This window comes from Apium graveolens, chromosome 6, assembly GCF_009905375.1.
Source record: "Apium graveolens cultivar Ventura chromosome 6, ASM990537v1, whole genome shotgun sequence".
In the NCBI taxonomy this organism is placed as follows: domain Eukaryota; kingdom Viridiplantae; phylum Streptophyta; class Magnoliopsida; order Apiales; family Apiaceae; genus Apium; species Apium graveolens.
In genome coordinates, this window is record NC_133652.1 from 275,430,994 (window position 1) to 275,449,600 (window position 18,607).

An 18,607-nucleotide genomic window follows, 5' to 3' on the forward strand; every position below is an offset into this window, starting at 1 on the left:
GCAGTACGAGCGATTTTTTTATGGATTTGTACGGTTTTCTGCTCACCCCTACTATATACTGTCAATCTTACGAGACAACTACGGAGGGAGTGAACATATGTTAACCCTCTTTAATAATCTCATTATTTACTCAACATAAGTTAAAGAGTCCTCACTCCCTCCCCATGGGTGAGTTGGGAGTTTGACCGAGAGATTAAGAAAAAATATTATTTAATGAAAAAAATTAAAAAAAAAAATACGTGATATGATGAGATTTATTAATATTTAATATACAAATTGGGTGTAATGAAAAAAATAGGGAATAGAGTGATTGTAGTTAATTTTTATATTATAAAAATTTAATATTTTTGAAATATATATAATTGAATGGAATATCTAAAAAAAATTGTATAAAAATATACAATACTGATTACATGACTAGGGGTGAAGTTATAGGCATAGTTTAAAAAAAGTGTAATTTAATGGATAAAAGTAAGAAAAATTGGTAAAATGATTAGATCGATTAATATTTAATGTATAAAATGAATGTAGTGGAGGAAATTAGTGATCGTAACATGGTGTACTTATTTTTTATATGGGAAAATAAATTGATAAGTTCTTAAACTATTTTTGTTTTATTCGATAGGTACCTGAACAAAAGATTCTACAAATCGGGTTTTTTAACTTTCAAATTTTTCTGGATCAGGTCCTTCCGTTAAAAAAGTTCTAACGCCGTTAGAATCTTGCTGATGTGGCAGTGAATTTGACTAAAATTCAATAAAAAAATGAAATTAAACACAAAAAAATGAAATTAAGACATAAAAAATGACATCACATGCCATGCACATGAATTTTAAAACGTTATATTGTAATTTAAAATCAATATAATGTTAAAATCAATATAATTTTTAACCTAAAAATTTATTATTTTTATTAATTAATTTAATTTATACAAAAATGTTAGGTCTAACATAAATACAGCGTGAAATATATTCCAATGAAAAAATAGTATTACAAAATTGAGATATCTTTAAATAAACAATTAAAATCCATTTAATTATAATAAGATTAATAAATCAGTTAAGTGTCAAAGTTCAATTAACCAAAAATTACAATAAAATTCTAATCGTAAAACAAATGAACTAAAGTATTAATATTAAAATATGAGTACCGTCCTACCAATCGTTGTTTTAATAATATAATATAGATGTGTTATATCATTAATAAATTTTAAATAACTATATATCATTAGACGCATTATACAGATTTATTTTCAAATTTAAGATCGTAACTATCTAGATTTTTTAACCCGTTCATAGTATGAAATCCATTTACGTCATTAACTTCATAAATACATATATATTGTATTTTATTATCTTTTATAGTTTATTTGTTTCATAATAAAAAATAAATGTTATATAAAAATAAAATCTTAATATTAAAAATAGTCCGCACTGATAATATGTTATGTGTATATATATGGATAGTAGATTCTGTTAACGTTTGTATATGAACTAGTATGTCTCTTTTTATTTAATTACGTTTTCTCTCAATTTACACGTCAAAGTTAACTGCCAAGTCAACAAGATTCTAACGGCCTCAGAATCTTTTTAACAAAATTAACTGATCCAAAAAAATTTGAAAGTTAAAGGACCCGATTTGCGGAATCTTTTATTCAGGGACCTATTGAATAAAACAGGAATAGTTTAGGGAAGTACCACTTATTTTTTCCTTTTTATATTGTAAAATTTTATTATTCTTGGAACGTATACAATTGAGAGGTACATATAAAAAGAAAATTGTATAGAATTGAACAGAGAGAGTAATTTTTTTATTAAGTTAGGATTTTAATTAAAAAATGTATTAATTTTAATTTAAGTCTCAGCTTATCTCAAAAAAATAATCATAAATCATTTTAGCCACGATTTTATTCTTTTTTCTTGGCATAAAATGTTAAGAAAAGTCTTTGAAATATTTTTATAGAATCTTAATATTTCGTAGTACTGATATATATATACTAGTAATATTTTCTAAAAAATTATTAAATCCAAAAATAATTATTTTCTAACGAATATTTAATACTCTCTCCATCCCAATTTATATGTTATATTTGATTTTTTTTTTAATGTTAAAGACCATCTTTTGCTATTATCTTTTGATCATTTTGTTTCACTTTATGCATCAAAATGTTGCAATTGCTAGCATTTTTGTTATGCTGAAACCAGACTATATTAGAAATTTTAGTAAGAAATTTTATAAAGTCATGGTTTTAAGTAAAAATATTGTATAAATTTTAATTTAGTCATAAATTACCTTAGCCATGATTTTATTCTCTTGCATAAAATGATAAGAAAAATCTTTGAGATATCTGATAGAGAGAATCTTAAAATTTCCCAGTACTGAGATATACTAATGTTTTCTAAAAATTATTTAGTCGAAAAATAATTAATTTCTAGCGAATATTTTATAATATATTTTTTAAATATGTAGGGACAGGTTTCCAAAATGTGCGAAGCTGTAAAAACCCAAACACAAAGTGTGTATGTAGTGTACACAGCATATAATCGTGTATAATATACACACAAACACAAACACTCCTTCTGACTTGTAACACTTCCAGTTCGAAGCAATCTCTTTCTCTCTCTGTATATATACACACAGAGAAGAGAGAGAGAGAGGGGGGAGAGGGAGAGAGAGAAGGAGAAGGAGAAGGAGAGAGAGATGGATGAGAGAGAGAATAATAAGCATGATAATTACGATGATCATGATGAAAGTGATGATCATCATGTAGATATTGAGAATGTAGCGAGGAAAGAGATGAGGAGCAATGCGTCGTCGTTTTCGGAGAGAGATATAAGAGAGCCGTTGTTGAGAAGTAGAATGAATAATACTTCGCAGATTGCTATTGTTGGTGCTAATGTTTATCCTATTGAAAGCCTTGATTATGAGTATGACTTTTTTTTTACTTGTCTATCTTGATTTTAATTTTGATTTGATCTGTATTGTTTTACTATTTTTAGTTTAATTTTGGTGGATTTATTGTTTTCATTTATTGTGTTTTGGAAGTGATTGTTGAAAGAGTTGATTAGTGTACTTAGTGTTGGTTGTTGATCTCTTGTTTTTAGATTGTTTGTAAGTATTTTGGATTATAGGGTAGGTTATTTGTGGTAATATGTCGTGTGATCGGTGATTAACTTGTTGTATGATCATTGAGTTGCGGTTTCAAGAAAATAATTCATTATGCGATCTTTGTAGCTAAAGGGTGTTGTTGAGATTAAGTAGGTGATTTCGGAAAAAGCAATACCGCACCAATTTTTGTTGAAGACTGTGTTATCTTGATTATAGGCTAGGTGATTTGTGGTAATGTATCGTGGCTAAAATGGTTTGTGGTTTTAAAGACGGTGTATGATATCGGTAATTTGCTTATATACAAGGAATTACGAGGTAGGGAGCGATGATTAACATGATGTATAAGGAATAAATTGCAGTTCAACTTTGATTTTAAATCAGTCCATTTTATGATGTTTGAGTTGCAGTTTCACCTTTGAGTTTTAATTAGTTCATTGCATGATGTTTGAATTGCAGTTTCAACTTTGAGTTTAAATTAGTTCACTGTATGATCATTGAATTGCAGTTTCAATTTTGATTTTAAATTAGTTAATTGTATGATCATTGTAGCTTAAGTGTGTTTTGCGGGTAAGTAGGTGACAAAAAAAGCGATACCATACCAAATTTTGGCTGAAGAACTGTGTTAAGCCTTGTTTTGGTAATTTTACAATCGTTTTGCTTGTGTGTAACTAAAGTATTTAAAGTTGTTTAGTGAAGGATTATGAGACGATGACTGATTAAGGGATGTTGAATATCGTGTTACTTATTGATTTTTGCAGGATTGTTGAAAATGATTTATTTAAGCAGGATTGGAGATCGAGAAAGAAGGTTCAGATAGTTCAGTATATTGTGATGAAATGGACACTTGTGTGTCTTATAGGATTAAGTACAGGGCTGGTGGCTTTCTTTAATAATCTTGCAGTGGAAAATATAGCGGGGTTCAAGCTTCTACTTACTAGCAATCTTATGCTTGAAAACAGGTAACACTAATTTCAACAAGTGCTCTACCAAACGTGATTACTTAACTGCTGTTATCTTTATTACATATATATAAAAAAATGTGTATCATATTAGAACTTTAAAACAATATCCAAATAAAACATGGTTCTGTTTGGATCCACTTTGGGAACTATGAAGTGATGTTACTCCAATGCAGGTATGTGATGGCTTTTGTAACATTTGCTGGTGGGAATGTCGCTTTAGCAACTTGTGCTGCAGTGCTCTGTGCTTACATTGCCCCTGCAGCAGCCGGGTCTGGCATACCTGAGGTCAAAGCCTTTCTTAATGGTGTAGATGCACATTCCATTTTGGCTCCAAGTACTCTCTTTGTAAAGGTATGTATGAAGATTTAAGATCTCATCAAAAATTTATCTTTCACCAAATTACCGAGAAAATTGTAAATGGTAAAGTTGTGGATACCATTTTAATAATGGATTTACCTTCATCTTGGATACATTTGGCTGATTAAAAAAATAATGTACAGACTCATTGATGTGTATGTCACAAAAGCACTATGCCAGTTTGGATAAACGTATTTGTGATGCTTTATAGTTTCTCGTCCTTGTTTGTATGCAACCATACTGACCTGAGTGAACATCTAGATGTTTCAAATGATTTCTGTTCAGTACTCGGAGACTTTTCTAATTCTATGATTCTTTTAACAATGGAGTATATGTTAGAGTACCTGCAAAATGAAGGAACATGAATTGCTTGATGTTTCAAGTTTGATTATAAGCTAACTTTATTCATTTACAATTTACAAATCGTTTCTTCACTTTAATGCAAAGAGTTGGGTTCCTTTTATAGACTGAATTTGTTTGAATGATCCCAGGCTTTGTGGAGCATCTCCAATGGTGTTGAGCCCTTAGCTAAAATCACATGTTATAGATAATATATAAATTTTGTACCACTCCAATGCACAATACACTTTAGCAAAAAATTTAGAAAATCATTCATCATTGGCTATATTTGCTGAATCAAATTTCCCCTTAGCTATAATTTTACCTAACTAGTATTATACCTAACACCATTGGTCATTGGAGCATTTGTCTAACCCTTAAATAAAAAAATTATAGCCAATCAATTTAGCCAGCTAAATATAGCCAATGCCATTGGAGATGCTCTACCCATTTCAATATATTAATTGTTGAAGGACGAAGAATTGGACTTATTTTCACGTTTGGATAATTAATTTTAAGCCAGAGCCATAGGAGGATTGGGGAACCACATGTTGAAATTTTGCTTCATTAAATTCAAAGTGTTGAATGACTCGCCAAAAGAAAACAAGTTTATGGGACTGGTCGCTGATATGTTAACTGGACTTGGTTGTAAGTGTCTAAATGCGTGGACAGGTGTCGGGGCAGGCACTATGTACAGAACCTTAACTCTGACCTATAATTTGTAATGTCCTCTTTTATACAGGATATATTGCTCTTGCTCATCCATCATTCATGGTATCATCAGTACACATCATCTGAATGATGCCATAATACCCGAAATTTGAATGTTTTTTTGTCAAGCATATATTTCTACTCAGCTTATCAAGATATATTTTATAGACACGTGCACACAAACAAATACATGTTGCTATAGATCTATATATAAAAAGACAGCCAATAAGTTTGGCTGAGTTCACAACTTTAAATCGCTTATGAGCATAGCATGGCTGATTGAAACGGATTTTATCATACAGTTGAATTTTAGCTTGCACTGGAGACTTTTAAGAACTTAATTAATTTCTCTTGATGCTTTAGCTGCTGCACTTGGAGTGCATTTTAAGCTCTGAAACATATGTATAAATACATTATTATTGATATTAATGGATACACTGTACCTTTTTAGAAATGCGTGTTAACTTTTATTCCCAGATACATAAGTGGTAGTTGTATATTATGATATCATTTTACAAATTTCAGCAATAAACTTCTAAGGCTGAATGTCTGTAGTCACAAACCTAAAAATAAATAGATGTTCAAGTACTAACATGTGCATTTATAATTATAACTTATAAGAAACCATTAATTTATTGTTAAGTATTATATAAATTTAGTAATTCTTTCAGATTTTTGGTTCTATCTTTGGGGTTGCTGCTGGATTTGTCGTGGGAAAGGAAGGACCCATGGTACACACAGGGGCTTGCATTGCTAACTTACTTGGACAGGGAGGTTCCCGCAAATACCACTTGACATGGAAATGGCTTAGATACTTCAAAAATGATAGAGACCGAAGGGATTTAATTACCTGCGGAGCAGCAGCTGGTGTGGCAGCTGCATTTCGTGCCCCAGTCGGTGGAGTTCTCTTTGCTCTTGAAGAAGCAGCCTCATGGTCACTCTCCCTCTCCCTCTCTCTCTATCTCCCTTCCCCCCACCTTTATTTCCTATAATTAATGTTACTCCATTGTCATACTTAACTGCACTTAAATCAGATAAAGGTATGTTACATCAGATAGAAGGTATTACATATTCCGGTATATGAGAAAGAGGCTTTTTTAATTAGGGTGTTTTTTATTCATAGTTGCATGAGTAAATATGTTCGAGCTCCAAGTACAAAAGTTAGTTGTGTGCTAAAGTTTATTGGAAAATTAATGTTTGTTAATTATTATGGAAGATCTCATATACTACAAGGACATTTTATATTTTAGTCACTTTTGATATGGTGTCAAAATCAATATGTTATAATGACATTGAAAAGGAGTTGGTAGGCCTAAAAGCTCTATCTAATTATCTGACTTGTTCGATGACTTAATTACTATCTATACGCGTTACTGTTATATGCAGGGACTATATAGGTGGAAACTTTAGATGAGAGTTGAGTTTATTATTAGCTATAAAAGAGAATTGGGTAAAGGGAACAGAATCTGTGACTTCATGATCAAATTCCAGCAATGAACTATTAAAATGCATAAATGTACAGGATGATATTATTTACATGCTTTACACATTTTATGTCATACATCCTTACTATATTTTATGTAGAACTGCTCTTTAGTTTTCTTATTAAATGCCTTTTTTGAAACTCTCTATCCAATGGCTTCAGGTGGCGGAATGCTCTTCTCTGGAGAACCTTTTTCACTACTGCAGTTGTAGCTGTAGTGCTGAGATCTCTCATGGTTTTTTGCCAGAGTGGAAAATGTGGGTTGTTTGGGCAGGGAGGTCTTATTATGTTCGATGTTAATTCTGCAGTCGCTTCTTATACTACTCCAGATCTGGTAGCAGTGATACTACTAGGAGTTATTGGTGGAATTTTCGGAAGTCTTTACAACTATCTCGTGGACAAGGTCCTTCGTATCTATAGCATCATCAATGAGTATGCCCTTAAAAACTTCCTTATAATTATGAGACTAGTATTATATTTAGAATAAATATTATTGCACGATGCCATCTCATCAGTTTGCTGTAGTTTTTCTGATACGTGACCAGTTCATAGTGCACTAAGTAACTTCATCAAACCGTATGATTTTCTCAAAATTTATTTTTCCAACAGAGAATTTTTTTTAGCAGTTCTTTGTATGCATCCCTTTTGTGATAGCTTTTTACTAACCACTTTACATTGCATGTTGGGCAGATAGCTTCTTTATTCCTTTAGCTGGCATTTATATATTCTTGTGGTAATTAGTGTACAAATTGCAGGAGAGGTCCGGCATATAAGGTCCTCCTCGTCATCTCCATTTCTCTCTTGACATCTTGTTGTGCGTATGGTCTCCCTTGGTTCACAGTGTGTGTTCCCTGTCCCGCGGGCCTGGAGAATCAATGCCCAACTGTTGGTCGTTCTGGGAACTACAAAAATTTCCAATGTAAACCAGGCCACTATAATGACCTCGCCTCCCTTTTCCTTAATACCAATGATGATGCAATCCGCAACTTATTTAGCTCTCACGACACACATGAATTTCACCTCTCTTCCCTCGTTATGTTCTTTAGTGCTACATTCTGCCTTGGTATAATCACATATGGCATAGCTATACCATCTGGGCTCTTCATACCTGTAATACTCGCTGGAGCCTCCTATGGGAGAGTTGTTGGGTCCCTCCTCGGCTCTATATCTGACCTTGATATTGGTCTCTTTGCGTTGCTTGGGGCTGCCTCCTTTCTTGGTGGCACAATGAGAATGACCGTATCACTTTGTGTCATACTTCTTGAGCTCACTAATAATCTACTTATGCTTCCGCTGGTAATGCTTGTTCTTCTCATTTCCAAATCTGTCGCTGATAGTTTTAACAAAGGCGTCTACGATCAAATTGTGAAGATGAAGGGCCTGCCTTATCTGGAAGCCCATGCTGAACCTTACATGAGGCAATTGGCTGCAAGAGATGTTGTTTCAGGCCCTTTAATAACGTTTTCTGGTGTTGAGAAAGTGGGTAATATACTTCATTGTTTAGAGACGACCGGACATCACGGATTCCCAGTCATTGATGAGCCTCCTTTCGCAGCTGCCCCGGAATTGTGTGGACTTGTTTTAAGGTCGCACCTGTTTGTTTTGCTTAAAGGAAAGAGATTTACGAAACAGAAGGTTTTAAGTGGAGAAGACTTGTTAAGAAGATTTCATGCACATGATTTTGCAAAGGCTGGATCAGGAAAGGGGCTTAAGCTGGAAGATTTGGACATTAAACAAGAAGAAATGGATATGTATGTCGATCTTCATCCCATTACTAATACATCGCCATACACAGTGGTAGAGACCATGTCTCTTGCGAAAGCTGCAGTCCTCTTTCGGGAGCTTGGCCTTAGGCACTTATGTGTTGTACCAAAGACACCTGGGGTAAGATTGTTATCATATCTTTTCCATTCTTTATCTTATGTTGTGCAACCCAGCAAAACGACAGTTAGTCTTGTGCAAGCAATTATCATGCCTGGTATACTTTTTTGAAACAAGGAGTATTACGTTGTGCAAGCTCAGTTTACTTGTCATTTTTAGTCGAGTTTGCAGCTGATCATGCACGCAGTCTAATTTTTTGCTAATTATTTTCACATTTTGATTTTTCTTATATTTTCAGAGGCCACCTATAGTTGGTATCCTGACGCGACACGACTTTATGCCAGAGCACATCTTGGGGCTGTACCCAGATATGAAACCCCATAAGAAGGTCAAGTAACGAATGCACAGTTTTTTCTTTTTGGACATAGTATCCTATTGTAATTATAGTATTTATTTTATTGGTGCCAAACCTTTGAGAAATGGTTTGATGTTGGGAAGTTTTAAGACTTTGTTTACAATTCCTGTAAGCTGGATCATATATACACATCCAGGATATTTCTCTAGCTTGCTATAAAATTTAAACTATGTATACGAGATGCGAATGGGCCAAACCTCTCTTTCCCTACCAATATGTTCGCAAATCGCAAGTATGTTTGGCCACGGTTTATAAGTTACTTATTGACTTATAAGTCCGTAAGTATTTATCGAGCACTGTTTGTGTACCTAACTTATAAGTCGGATTTTCAACTTATAAGCTGATAAGTTGAAAAAACTAATAATATTTTTAGTAAACAATTTCTAATTTTTTCAAATAAAATTTTGGGCATATCTATGTAAAGAAAATTATTAAGTATTTTTTACTCTACTTTTATTTCTAAAAATATTATTTAGAAACACCGTGCAAGCTAAAATGTGTAATTGAATCTAGAACTCTGAAAATTTTATGGGCAGGAACAGAAGTGATCAATACAGTGATCCTTCCCAAAATGGTGATGCAGTCCCGGTCTCAAATTCAACTAGTCGGCACACACCTTATCGATTACCACCTACAACGCCCTCGTCCGGTCCTAGTTCTGGATTTTAGATTATACACCACGATTATTCTTATTCATGCATTCTTGCAGGGTGAGTGTTTCACGCTCAATGCGGGTTCCCATTAACCAGTTTATTACAGCATTACGGCATACGAGTTTGAACTCGTATGCTGTAGTGAACTGCTTAAAATTGCCGTGCACCTCTCTGTGATTGACTGCAGTTTCTGTACTGGCAGTAGTATACCCCCAACATGACAATGTGCCTACTGAAATTCCACTTGTATATTACATTCTAGCATTACTACAGCTACAATTATTCATAGAAAATGTATGAAAAAGACAAATTTGAGCCCTGAAATCTCATATGAAGATTCGAATATCTAGTGGTTGAATTATTGGTTACAAACAAAATGCAGGTTTGCAAGTACAATGTCTTATTATATGGCCTTTTCCGAGCCCGTGATTGAAATAGTTTTTCTTCTCCGATTGTCTTCGTAGTAACCCAACAGAAACATCGTTCATCGACTTATTACTAACAAATTTGCTTGAATCAAAATGAAAATTGTCCCAACAAAGCTTGACATAATAATCTATAGGAAAATCTGTACCTAGTCCCAGAAACAGTGAGCACGGATCTCAGAAAGCCCTCGAGAGCAACATTATCCTTATATTTCATAAAATGATTGTTTCCGAGATTCATTGACCTAGCGAATTACAGAGAGATGCTAATGGTGATCGGTACAATTTTAGTAATTCTTATAGAATTCCAGAAAGTCAAGACTCATAGTCATGTGATGACAAAGGAGGTAAACTTTGTTGATTCTTGAAAACATTGAGTGGATCAATTACAGTCTTCGCCATTACCAATCTGTCATAATTTTCCAGAAAATACTTCTCTCCCCAGCCTCTTGCCAGCTCCACTGGAGATACCGGTGCTCGAGCAAAACCAATGCTACTAACATTATCAAACTCTGCAAGTTCTCCAAGATCAAGATCCATGTAGTTAACATAGGCAGCTCTTGGATGCGAAGAAACATATGGAGTCATGGCATCATGGAATCCTCTTATCCAATCTATATACTCTTTGCTTTTGCCACTCATTTCATCCATTTCATCCCATGCTACTGTATAAGCAATTGAGAAAAGATTACCTTTCCTATGAGGAAATGCAATGGCATCACTTCGTATGCTATCCATAAAACCGCCATAAGGCTCAAATAATACATTCCCTTTTGGCTGGTTTTCCAGAATATCAATCAGAGTCTTGATCCCGGCCTTTGGTAATGGTTCTCGGACATAATCTGATTTGATTTTAAAGTACGATTTTCCAACAAAATACCTTTCTTTTAAGCCGGAAATTGAACCTTGTCCACCACTGAAATCAGACAAGTAATCAACAGACTCTATCCAGCTCATTTCTCTACATTCTTCTGTTTGAAGTCTGAGCTCTGGAAAACTCTCATTTAAAATGGAAATGGCTTTGCTTCTTGGACCTTGATAAAGTCCTTGAAATATCACAGCCATCTCTTTACTTCCTGGAATCAAGCCAGAGCTAACATAAGCCACTATTTGAAATTCGTCATCCAAATGAGGCGCTACAGACTGATATTGGTAAATAATATCTGCGAGATCCTGTTTCTTATCATGTAGCCTAGCCACAGTAAATGCTGTCACAATTTCAGGCACTTTTACAAGTCGAATTTTCCATGCAAAAATGATACCCCAGTTTCCTCCACCCCCGCCTCTAATAGCCCAAAAAACATCTTCTCCCATCCCATCTCTATCTAAAATCTGCCCTTCGGCATTCACAAGAAGACCATCCAACACATGATCTGCTGAAACGCCAAATTTTCTTCCTAAAAATCCAAATCCACCACCCGAAAAATGCCCTCCAACTCCTACAGTCGGACAGCCCCCAGCAGGGAAGCCATGGACATTACTTGCTTCTGCAATTGCATAGTAAGTTTGGCCAAGTGTTGCACCTCCTTCTACCCAAGCAAATTCTGATTTCAAATCAACTGAAATCTTGTCAAGATTCATCATGTCAAGAACTACAAAAGACGAAGCTTCATCATTTTCTGTATTTGCAGATGAACTACTTATGCCTTCATAGCTGTGTCCACCTGACCGAATTCTAATGTCAAAAGACCATTTTCTACAGCACAAAACAATGTCGGATATCTCTTCTTTTCTCATTGGTAAAATAATGGCTGATGGTTTTGGAACTGAAGGATCCGAAAATCGTAGATTTTGTAAAGAGAAATTGAGGAGATCAAAGTAGGCATTATTAGATGAATACAAGGTAAAGTTATCGATGTTGTGATCAGTGAAACATGAAGTGATGTTTCGAAGAAATGTAGTTTCACTACGAAAGGAAAAAGAAGAAGAAACATGATAGCATGTACTCACAATCATCAAGATGTAAAAGCTTAGTAGAGATTTACAGCTTGGGGCACTTGGGACCAAGGATCTAGGCATGGTTTTCATTTCCATTGTTTCTTCAATTGTGGTAAGAACATTTGCATTCCAGCTATATTATTTATGTCGGAAGAGAACAAACAAATGACCTTATAAATAAATCAATCTAATATTCTTAGCTGAACGTATAGATACAATACAAATGCCAAAACATTATGTCATACATGCATAAAATATGAACTATGAACTGGAAACCATATAAGTGTGTCTGCGGGTGCATTTGAAAAATTAAGTTAGCGATAATTGTTTAGAGTTTAACATCTGTTATTTTTTGTGTTGTATACGTTTAGTAAAAAGTTTGTACAAGACACGTGCATGATTTACATGTGACTCGATTTGTGCCTAAGTATTTGATACTACACAGTGTATTCATTACTCGACAAGGAATTACCATAAATTGACAAGTGAAACATAATATCAGTCCCTGACTTCCTGAACCCAGGACATTTACCTGGATTCTTTTGACATATTAGCAATCACATTCTTAAATCAAGTGACCGATGAACACAAAAAGAAAGCAGAGAAAGAAAGGAGAGAAGCTCATATTAAAACACTAGATGATGTTGTCAAAGTCAATTCATTATATACTTGAGCAGTCTTTGTGGGCTTATCTCAGGCTTTACCAGACACTATCAGCCTAGAAAATAAGAAAGAGTGTAATGCTGGTCCTGCGGTAGCTTAAATGCCCCCTCTCTATGAAATTTGAATAGGTTCGTATTTTTGTGGAAGCGCAGAAGCAAAGAGAGCCATATGACTAAATAATTTCATATATTGAAGTTCCTAACCAAGGGTAACACAAAAAGTAGAGTTGCAGAATTCTGGTAGATTACAAAAATATATTACAAGCATAGTAGGTAACGTCTGTGTTCACCCTTGTGAAACTGATCTTAACCGGAAACTAATAGCATCCTTTTTTTTAAAGTCATCATAACATTTAGTCAGTAATTTCAATGTTACTACTAATAATATGGCGCCAAAAACACTTTTTAATCGCACAATGGTTCCAACTTGTACCTGTAGAGCACCTTCTTCTTCTTAGAGGTTACATTCTCAAATGTAAGCAGTAGCTTACCGTTACCGACCTTACTGGTTTTGAAGCCATTGGAAATGACTGGTTTATCAGTTGGATGCATCAATTTTCCTCGCTAACAAAAAAACTGTAGCCACATTCAGTTTCGGGCACATATTTAGCACTATAACTCACTTCCCACACACGTACTCGCAATTCCCATGTAATGGTGCACTCCTGTATTTACATACCAATGACAATAGTGCATTTTTTGTCTGCATGTGAATTGTGATACTATTGCTGCTTATATTTTATCAATGATATCATCCATTTCATCATGTATTTTTAATAATATCAAGTCACAACATGTTAATGCTTTCTTTAAGAAAATGCAATGGCATCAAATCATGCACTTTCCAGAGAACATCAATTAGAGTTTTGATTCCAACAATTGGTATTCATCATTTTCGGAATATAATTCGATTTGGTTGTCTGATTTGCCTTGAAAATTACCTGTTTTTAAAGCATGGAACAGAGTTGAACATTCCTCTTCCTTGTTTTCCATCTCCTGGAAAATATCACTTCATATTGAGATGTCTTAGCTACTTGAACCTTGGTATGAGATATTCGAGATGGACATAAAATATCTCGTTTCAGTCTGATACAGAATATGTCTCCTAATCATGTCCCAGAATTCGAAAGATACAGAGCAGCAAGAACTTTTAGGCAACACAATCCAACCCTAAGGCAGTACTCGCCAGTGCAGTTGCAACTTGCAACAGGGCGGCCAGAACCAATAAATTTAAGCGACATAAGTTACAAGACCCAAGTATGCAACCATACCATCTTCATTTTGAAAACTCAATGAAACAAACATAAGGCCTGACTACTTTGGCAAGAAAGTTCTAGCATTTATACTTCCATAACAAACTTGGTGTTATGGAGGCCTGCAGAAACTGTAGCATTTCTAACTATGTATCCAATACTTAACAATTTATGCAACACAAACTTTATGTAAACAAATGGAACATAATACTCATTTTTACAGTATCTATGGAAACATCAGTTCTCTTCCGGTCATATCCACATAAAAACCAAGGCACCTATTAGCTCAAACATCATATGGTCAGAGATGCACCATTGTCTGCCGCTGTCAGATTAAGTATCATTGTTGCTGCTTTTGGCGCCCTGTTGGGTAATGTTTTTTAGGAGAAGGAAAACAAATCAATTTAATTAGAAAGAAGTTCCAGAACTAACAAAATAATTAAATTCATAAAAAAAATGAAGTTATTAGCTTCTCTCGGCATAAGTGTGATTGCCAAAGTATACTAGCATTAGATTACTAGCATGCTTATTCAACCAAGGTATAGCTATGCATTCCAAACTCTGGATCAGCACAAAGCATTAAATGAAAGCATATATTACAATCAATTTCAGATTTTAGCATATTTTAATAATAGAGAAAAAAAAAATTAATAAGCATTTACATGACATACCATGCATGCGGCAGCTGGTACATACAGGCTGAAGTTCCAAAGCAAGAAGCAAGCATGTCTGTGTTAATCACACCAGGATTTAGCGCAACGATTGCCACTCCAGGTGGCAACTCCTTTGCAACTGATCTACTCAGACCTTCTACTGCCCATTTTGAAGCACAATAGGGTGCCACCTGTTAAATTCAATTCAAATTAATTAATATAGGTAACAGAGTAGACCTGAGGAACAGGTCTCTCACATAAATTAAAATTTTAACTTTACAACTTTTAACGCCGAGCATCCCCTTCATGTGAAAAAATTGCTCAGTCACCTAACAGATAGACTGCATTACCTACAGAGCTAAAACTTCCTTCTGACACTTAGACACATACCTAAGTTCAAAATTTCCGTCCGACTCCAAGTAACATAGTCCACAAGATTACGATTCTACCGTTTATCAACAAAAATAAAGAGCTATGAATATATTTCGGTAGTAACAGATCCCGAAACTTCATCACATTATCAAGTGAAGTCTATAGTCTAAATTTTCAACATTCATCTAAAATTGTGTTTTCATAAAATCCTATACCCCAGTTCTTTTTCTTTTTTTTGACGGACTATACCCCAGTTCTTCAATGAAGTGCTAACCAATCCTTTTCCTCTTTTTCAATGAAGTACATAACATCCTAGAAACTCATTTTGGAAAATGTTACGAGTGCTTTTCATTTTTGCAGTTGATAAAGATATATGATGAAGAATATAGAGATACACATCCTCCTAAAATCTCAAGACTGAGACCATATCTTCAAATGACATATATACTTGGCCTAAAAATCTCACACATTACATGAGAGGCACAAGTCTGCCCTTTTCGAGTTTACCTGTGCTGCAGCAGATCTTCCCCATCCAGACGAAATATTGACAATTACCCCTTGCTTGCTCTCAATCATAAGAGGGATGAAGTGACGCAACATATTTGCTGTTCCTTTTAAATTTGTGTCAATGACTGCATCAAACTCCTCCTCTGGCACCTCCCACATTTTGTTGTTTTTATTAATAGTTCCTGCATTATTCACTGCAGGCCCGCATATGTATGTCAATACTCAATACATACTTACATTTAGGGTAGAATGATCACACATTATATTATTATGTTTGTCACTGAATGAAATACGAAAGTAGACACGGATAGTTACCCTTCAACTACACAAGTAGAAAGGATCTCTGGAATTAATTTAAATGACCACAATCATATTTACCATCTTTTATCACCATATAAAGGATAAGCTTGTGTAGGTACACAGTTGGCTATGCATAATGCATGTTAGTGGATAGTGGTCCATGTTCTTTCAAGTCTATGTTACCAATAATATACTTACAGTTTACTACAGTTTATGTTACCTACAAAACTCAAATTACATGGAATGAAGTGCAAAGTACAATGAAAGATCAAAGTTTGCATAACCACCACAATGTATTTACTAGATAATTGTTCTACAAAAATTTAATCTGTGTCATCAAGAAAAAAAGACATGATAGTTGCTAACCATTTTAAAAATAATTGAAGTAACCATGTAAATATTTATATTGTCTTCAAAGCAATCGATAGAACTCCGAAACTTCCTTATTACTTGTGTGAATTCCAACGTTATTAGGCTGCACATCAGTGTCACAAGTTGATCATACAGCAGGTAATTACACTGAGCTAATAAATGTCTATTAATACAATCAATAACTACTACAATCTATTCAAGTACGGCATGCCAGAATACATTCACCAATCATCAGAAGACTTTCTTTTGCAAAATAATATACCTATGATATCTGGAACACTGTTCTTTTCCATGACAGCCTTTGCCAACTCTGCCACACTACTATTCGACCTCTACAAGCACACAAATGTAACAACTAGCATCAGCTTCCAGCACATTACATAACAAAAAAAAACAGCATCCCAGCCCTACTGAAACAAACAATTCCTTCAAAAGCTCCTTCCCTTCTTTATCACCGACAAATATACCACATTCACGTTAGGCGCACCAATACACTACACTATCTAGAACCCAAAAATACATGAAATGGCCGTATATTAAAATTCTATTTCTATTCTTCAAACTTCTACATTCATTTCTATCGAATTTTACCCTTTTAACTTTAACATTCATTTCTACCGAATTTTAGTAATTATCACAAAACCCATACAAAAATTATATCATCCAAAAGATACAATTCTTAAAGAATAATATCCACAAACAATATCAAGTGTCACAATCTTGACCCGACCCGATTTTACATTTTAGGTTCATGGGTCATGAATAATATCCACCAACAATATTGGTCACAATCTTGTCCTCAACTCGATTTTATACATTTTAAGTTCATAGGTCATGAATAAAATCCACCAACAATATCACGGGTCACAACCTTGACCCGACCCGACCCGACCCAATTTTATACATTTTAGGCTTATGGGTCATACTCAATTACTCATGAATAATATCCACCAACAATTTTACGGGTCACAAACTTGACCCGACCCGACCCGAATTTTCAAGAACCCCACTAAACTTAACCAAACCAAGCTGATATACACACACATATACATACAAAGATGGCAAAAGAGGAGAGACTAACCACATCAACAGTCATGAAAAGGTGTTTATTGGGTTCATCAGAGAGTTGAGCTTGAAGAGCATTGAGATTCTCCTGTGAGCGAGCGCACCCTATTATGGTGTGGCCTAGCTTAGCTAATTCGAGGGCTAGTGATTTTCCGAGTCCTCTGCTTACTCCTGTTATCAACACCGTTTTCTGTTTTCCGGCGAGTGCTCCCATTCCGGCGCCGTTGGTTATCGCAATCGCCATTTGCTAATAATATTTGTGTTTCTGCTATTTTTAATTCACTAGCTTTATATTTTATTAATTTTTTACGTGTTTTTTGGTGTTTTTTTTAGTTTTTATAAAAAAAATTAAGTGAATGGTTTTTAATTTCTGTATGATTATATTTAATAATTTTGATTTTTAATTATTCATATGCATATTTTTAGTATAAACATGAATGATATAATTGATTATTTAATAAATTATTTTCACTTGTATTAATATTATTTTTAAATGGTGTTATCGAAGTTAATACATTACTTTCGATTGTATTAATAATAATTTTTATTTAATACTTGAAATTTAATTTTGTGTTATATTTTTACTTGTATTATACTTTCAATATGCGTAAACATAAACAATGTAATTGATTATTTAATAATTTATATTCCATGTATTAATATTATTTTTAAATGGTGTTACTGAATTTAATACATTACTTTTAATTTGATATTATTATTTTTTATTTATTACATTATTTTCACTTGCATTTAACATAAATTATGTTATTTATTTTAATATATTTTTATAAAACTTTCTAGTTAATATTTATTTATTAGAAATGATAATATCATATTATTTATGATATATAATACATTTATTTTTTAGAAACCGTATTATTTTTTTCAAATTTTAAAAGTTTAACTTTAATGAAAAGAAGTTAACAAATTAATAGAATTTTTTTTCTAGAACTATTGACGTATGTGATTTCAAATATTATTATTGCTAGTTAGGTGTTACTTTGTTTTGCCAGTATTTTGTAGGTTTAGTTGTTTAAGTGTTAGTAGAAGTGTGACGACCAAACCATGTCTTACCGTACCATATTATCTGCTTTACTCTAATTATATATAAGGATATAATTTCAAACAGTCACATGTATTTTGTCATTTTATTTTTTAGATTTAAAATTTCATATTTATATTTGCCTTCTTTTTTTGTCATGTTATATTTA

The 18,607-nt window shown here is 33.7% G+C and overlaps 3 protein-coding genes across 3 annotated transcripts; 1 reads left to right on the forward strand and 2 right to left on the reverse strand.

The window, feature by feature from the left end:
- The first annotated feature begins 2,544 nt into the window (after positions 1 to 2,544).
- On the forward strand, positions 2,545 to 9,392 carry LOC141667692 (chloride channel protein CLC-c-like). Its single transcript, XM_074474280.1, has 7 exons — positions 2,545 to 2,927; positions 3,867 to 4,067; positions 4,244 to 4,421; positions 6,149 to 6,411; positions 7,123 to 7,392; positions 7,716 to 8,844; positions 9,080 to 9,392. The coding sequence occupies exons 1-7, from the start codon at positions 2,701 to 2,703 to the stop codon at positions 9,176 to 9,178; spliced, it is 2,367 nt and encodes a 788-aa protein (XP_074330381.1). The 5' UTR covers positions 2,545 to 2,700; the 3' UTR covers positions 9,179 to 9,392.
- A 663-nt stretch (positions 9,393 to 10,055) lies between these two features.
- On the reverse strand, positions 10,056 to 12,319 carry LOC141667862 (berberine bridge enzyme-like D-2). The gene has a single exon (XM_074474495.1). It carries the CDS (start codon positions 12,306 to 12,308, stop codon positions 10,590 to 10,592), a length of 1,719 nt encoding a protein of 572 aa, XP_074330596.1. The 5' UTR covers positions 12,309 to 12,319; the 3' UTR covers positions 10,056 to 10,589.
- A 1,813-nt stretch (positions 12,320 to 14,132) lies between these two features.
- LOC141668659 (NADPH-dependent pterin aldehyde reductase) lies at positions 14,133 to 17,675 on the reverse strand. The gene is made up of 5 exons (XM_074475631.1): positions 17,413 to 17,675; positions 16,594 to 16,663; positions 15,660 to 15,853; positions 14,799 to 14,971; positions 14,133 to 14,490 (listed from the first exon to the last, which is right to left on the reverse strand). Exons 1-5 carry the CDS (start codon positions 17,638 to 17,640, stop codon positions 14,421 to 14,423), a joined length of 735 nt encoding a protein of 244 aa, XP_074331732.1. The 5' UTR covers positions 17,641 to 17,675; the 3' UTR covers positions 14,133 to 14,420.
- Positions 17,676 to 18,607: the final 932 nt, after the last annotated feature.

Bases quoted from the DNA above. Each gene is read 5' to 3' on its own strand.
- LOC141667692 (XM_074474280.1), top strand. From the start codon at position 2,701: ATGGATGAGAGAGAGAATAATAAGCATGATAATTACGATGATCATGAT. The intron at 2,928-3,866 runs GTATGACTTTTT...TGATTTTTGCAG, and splicing joins ATTGAAAGCCTTGATTATGA to GATTGTTGAAAATGATTTAT. The intron at 7,393-7,715 runs GTATGCCCTTAA...TACAAATTGCAG, and splicing joins ATCTATAGCATCATCAATGA to GAGAGGTCCGGCATATAAGG.
- LOC141667862 (XM_074474495.1), bottom strand. From the start codon at position 12,308: ATGGAAATGAAAACCATGCCTAGATCCTTGGTCCCAAGTGCCCCAAGC.
- LOC141668659 (XM_074475631.1), bottom strand. From the start codon at position 17,640: ATGGCGATTGCGATAACCAACGGCGCCGGAATGGGAGCACTCGCCGGA. The intron at 15,854-16,593 runs GTATATTATTTT...GCGGGCCTGCAG, and splicing joins CAGTGTTCCAGATATCATAG to TGAATAATGCAGGAACTATT. The intron at 14,972-15,659 runs GTAAACTCGAAA...TGAATTTAACAG, and splicing joins GAAGATCTGCTGCAGCACAG to GTGGCACCCTATTGTGCTTC.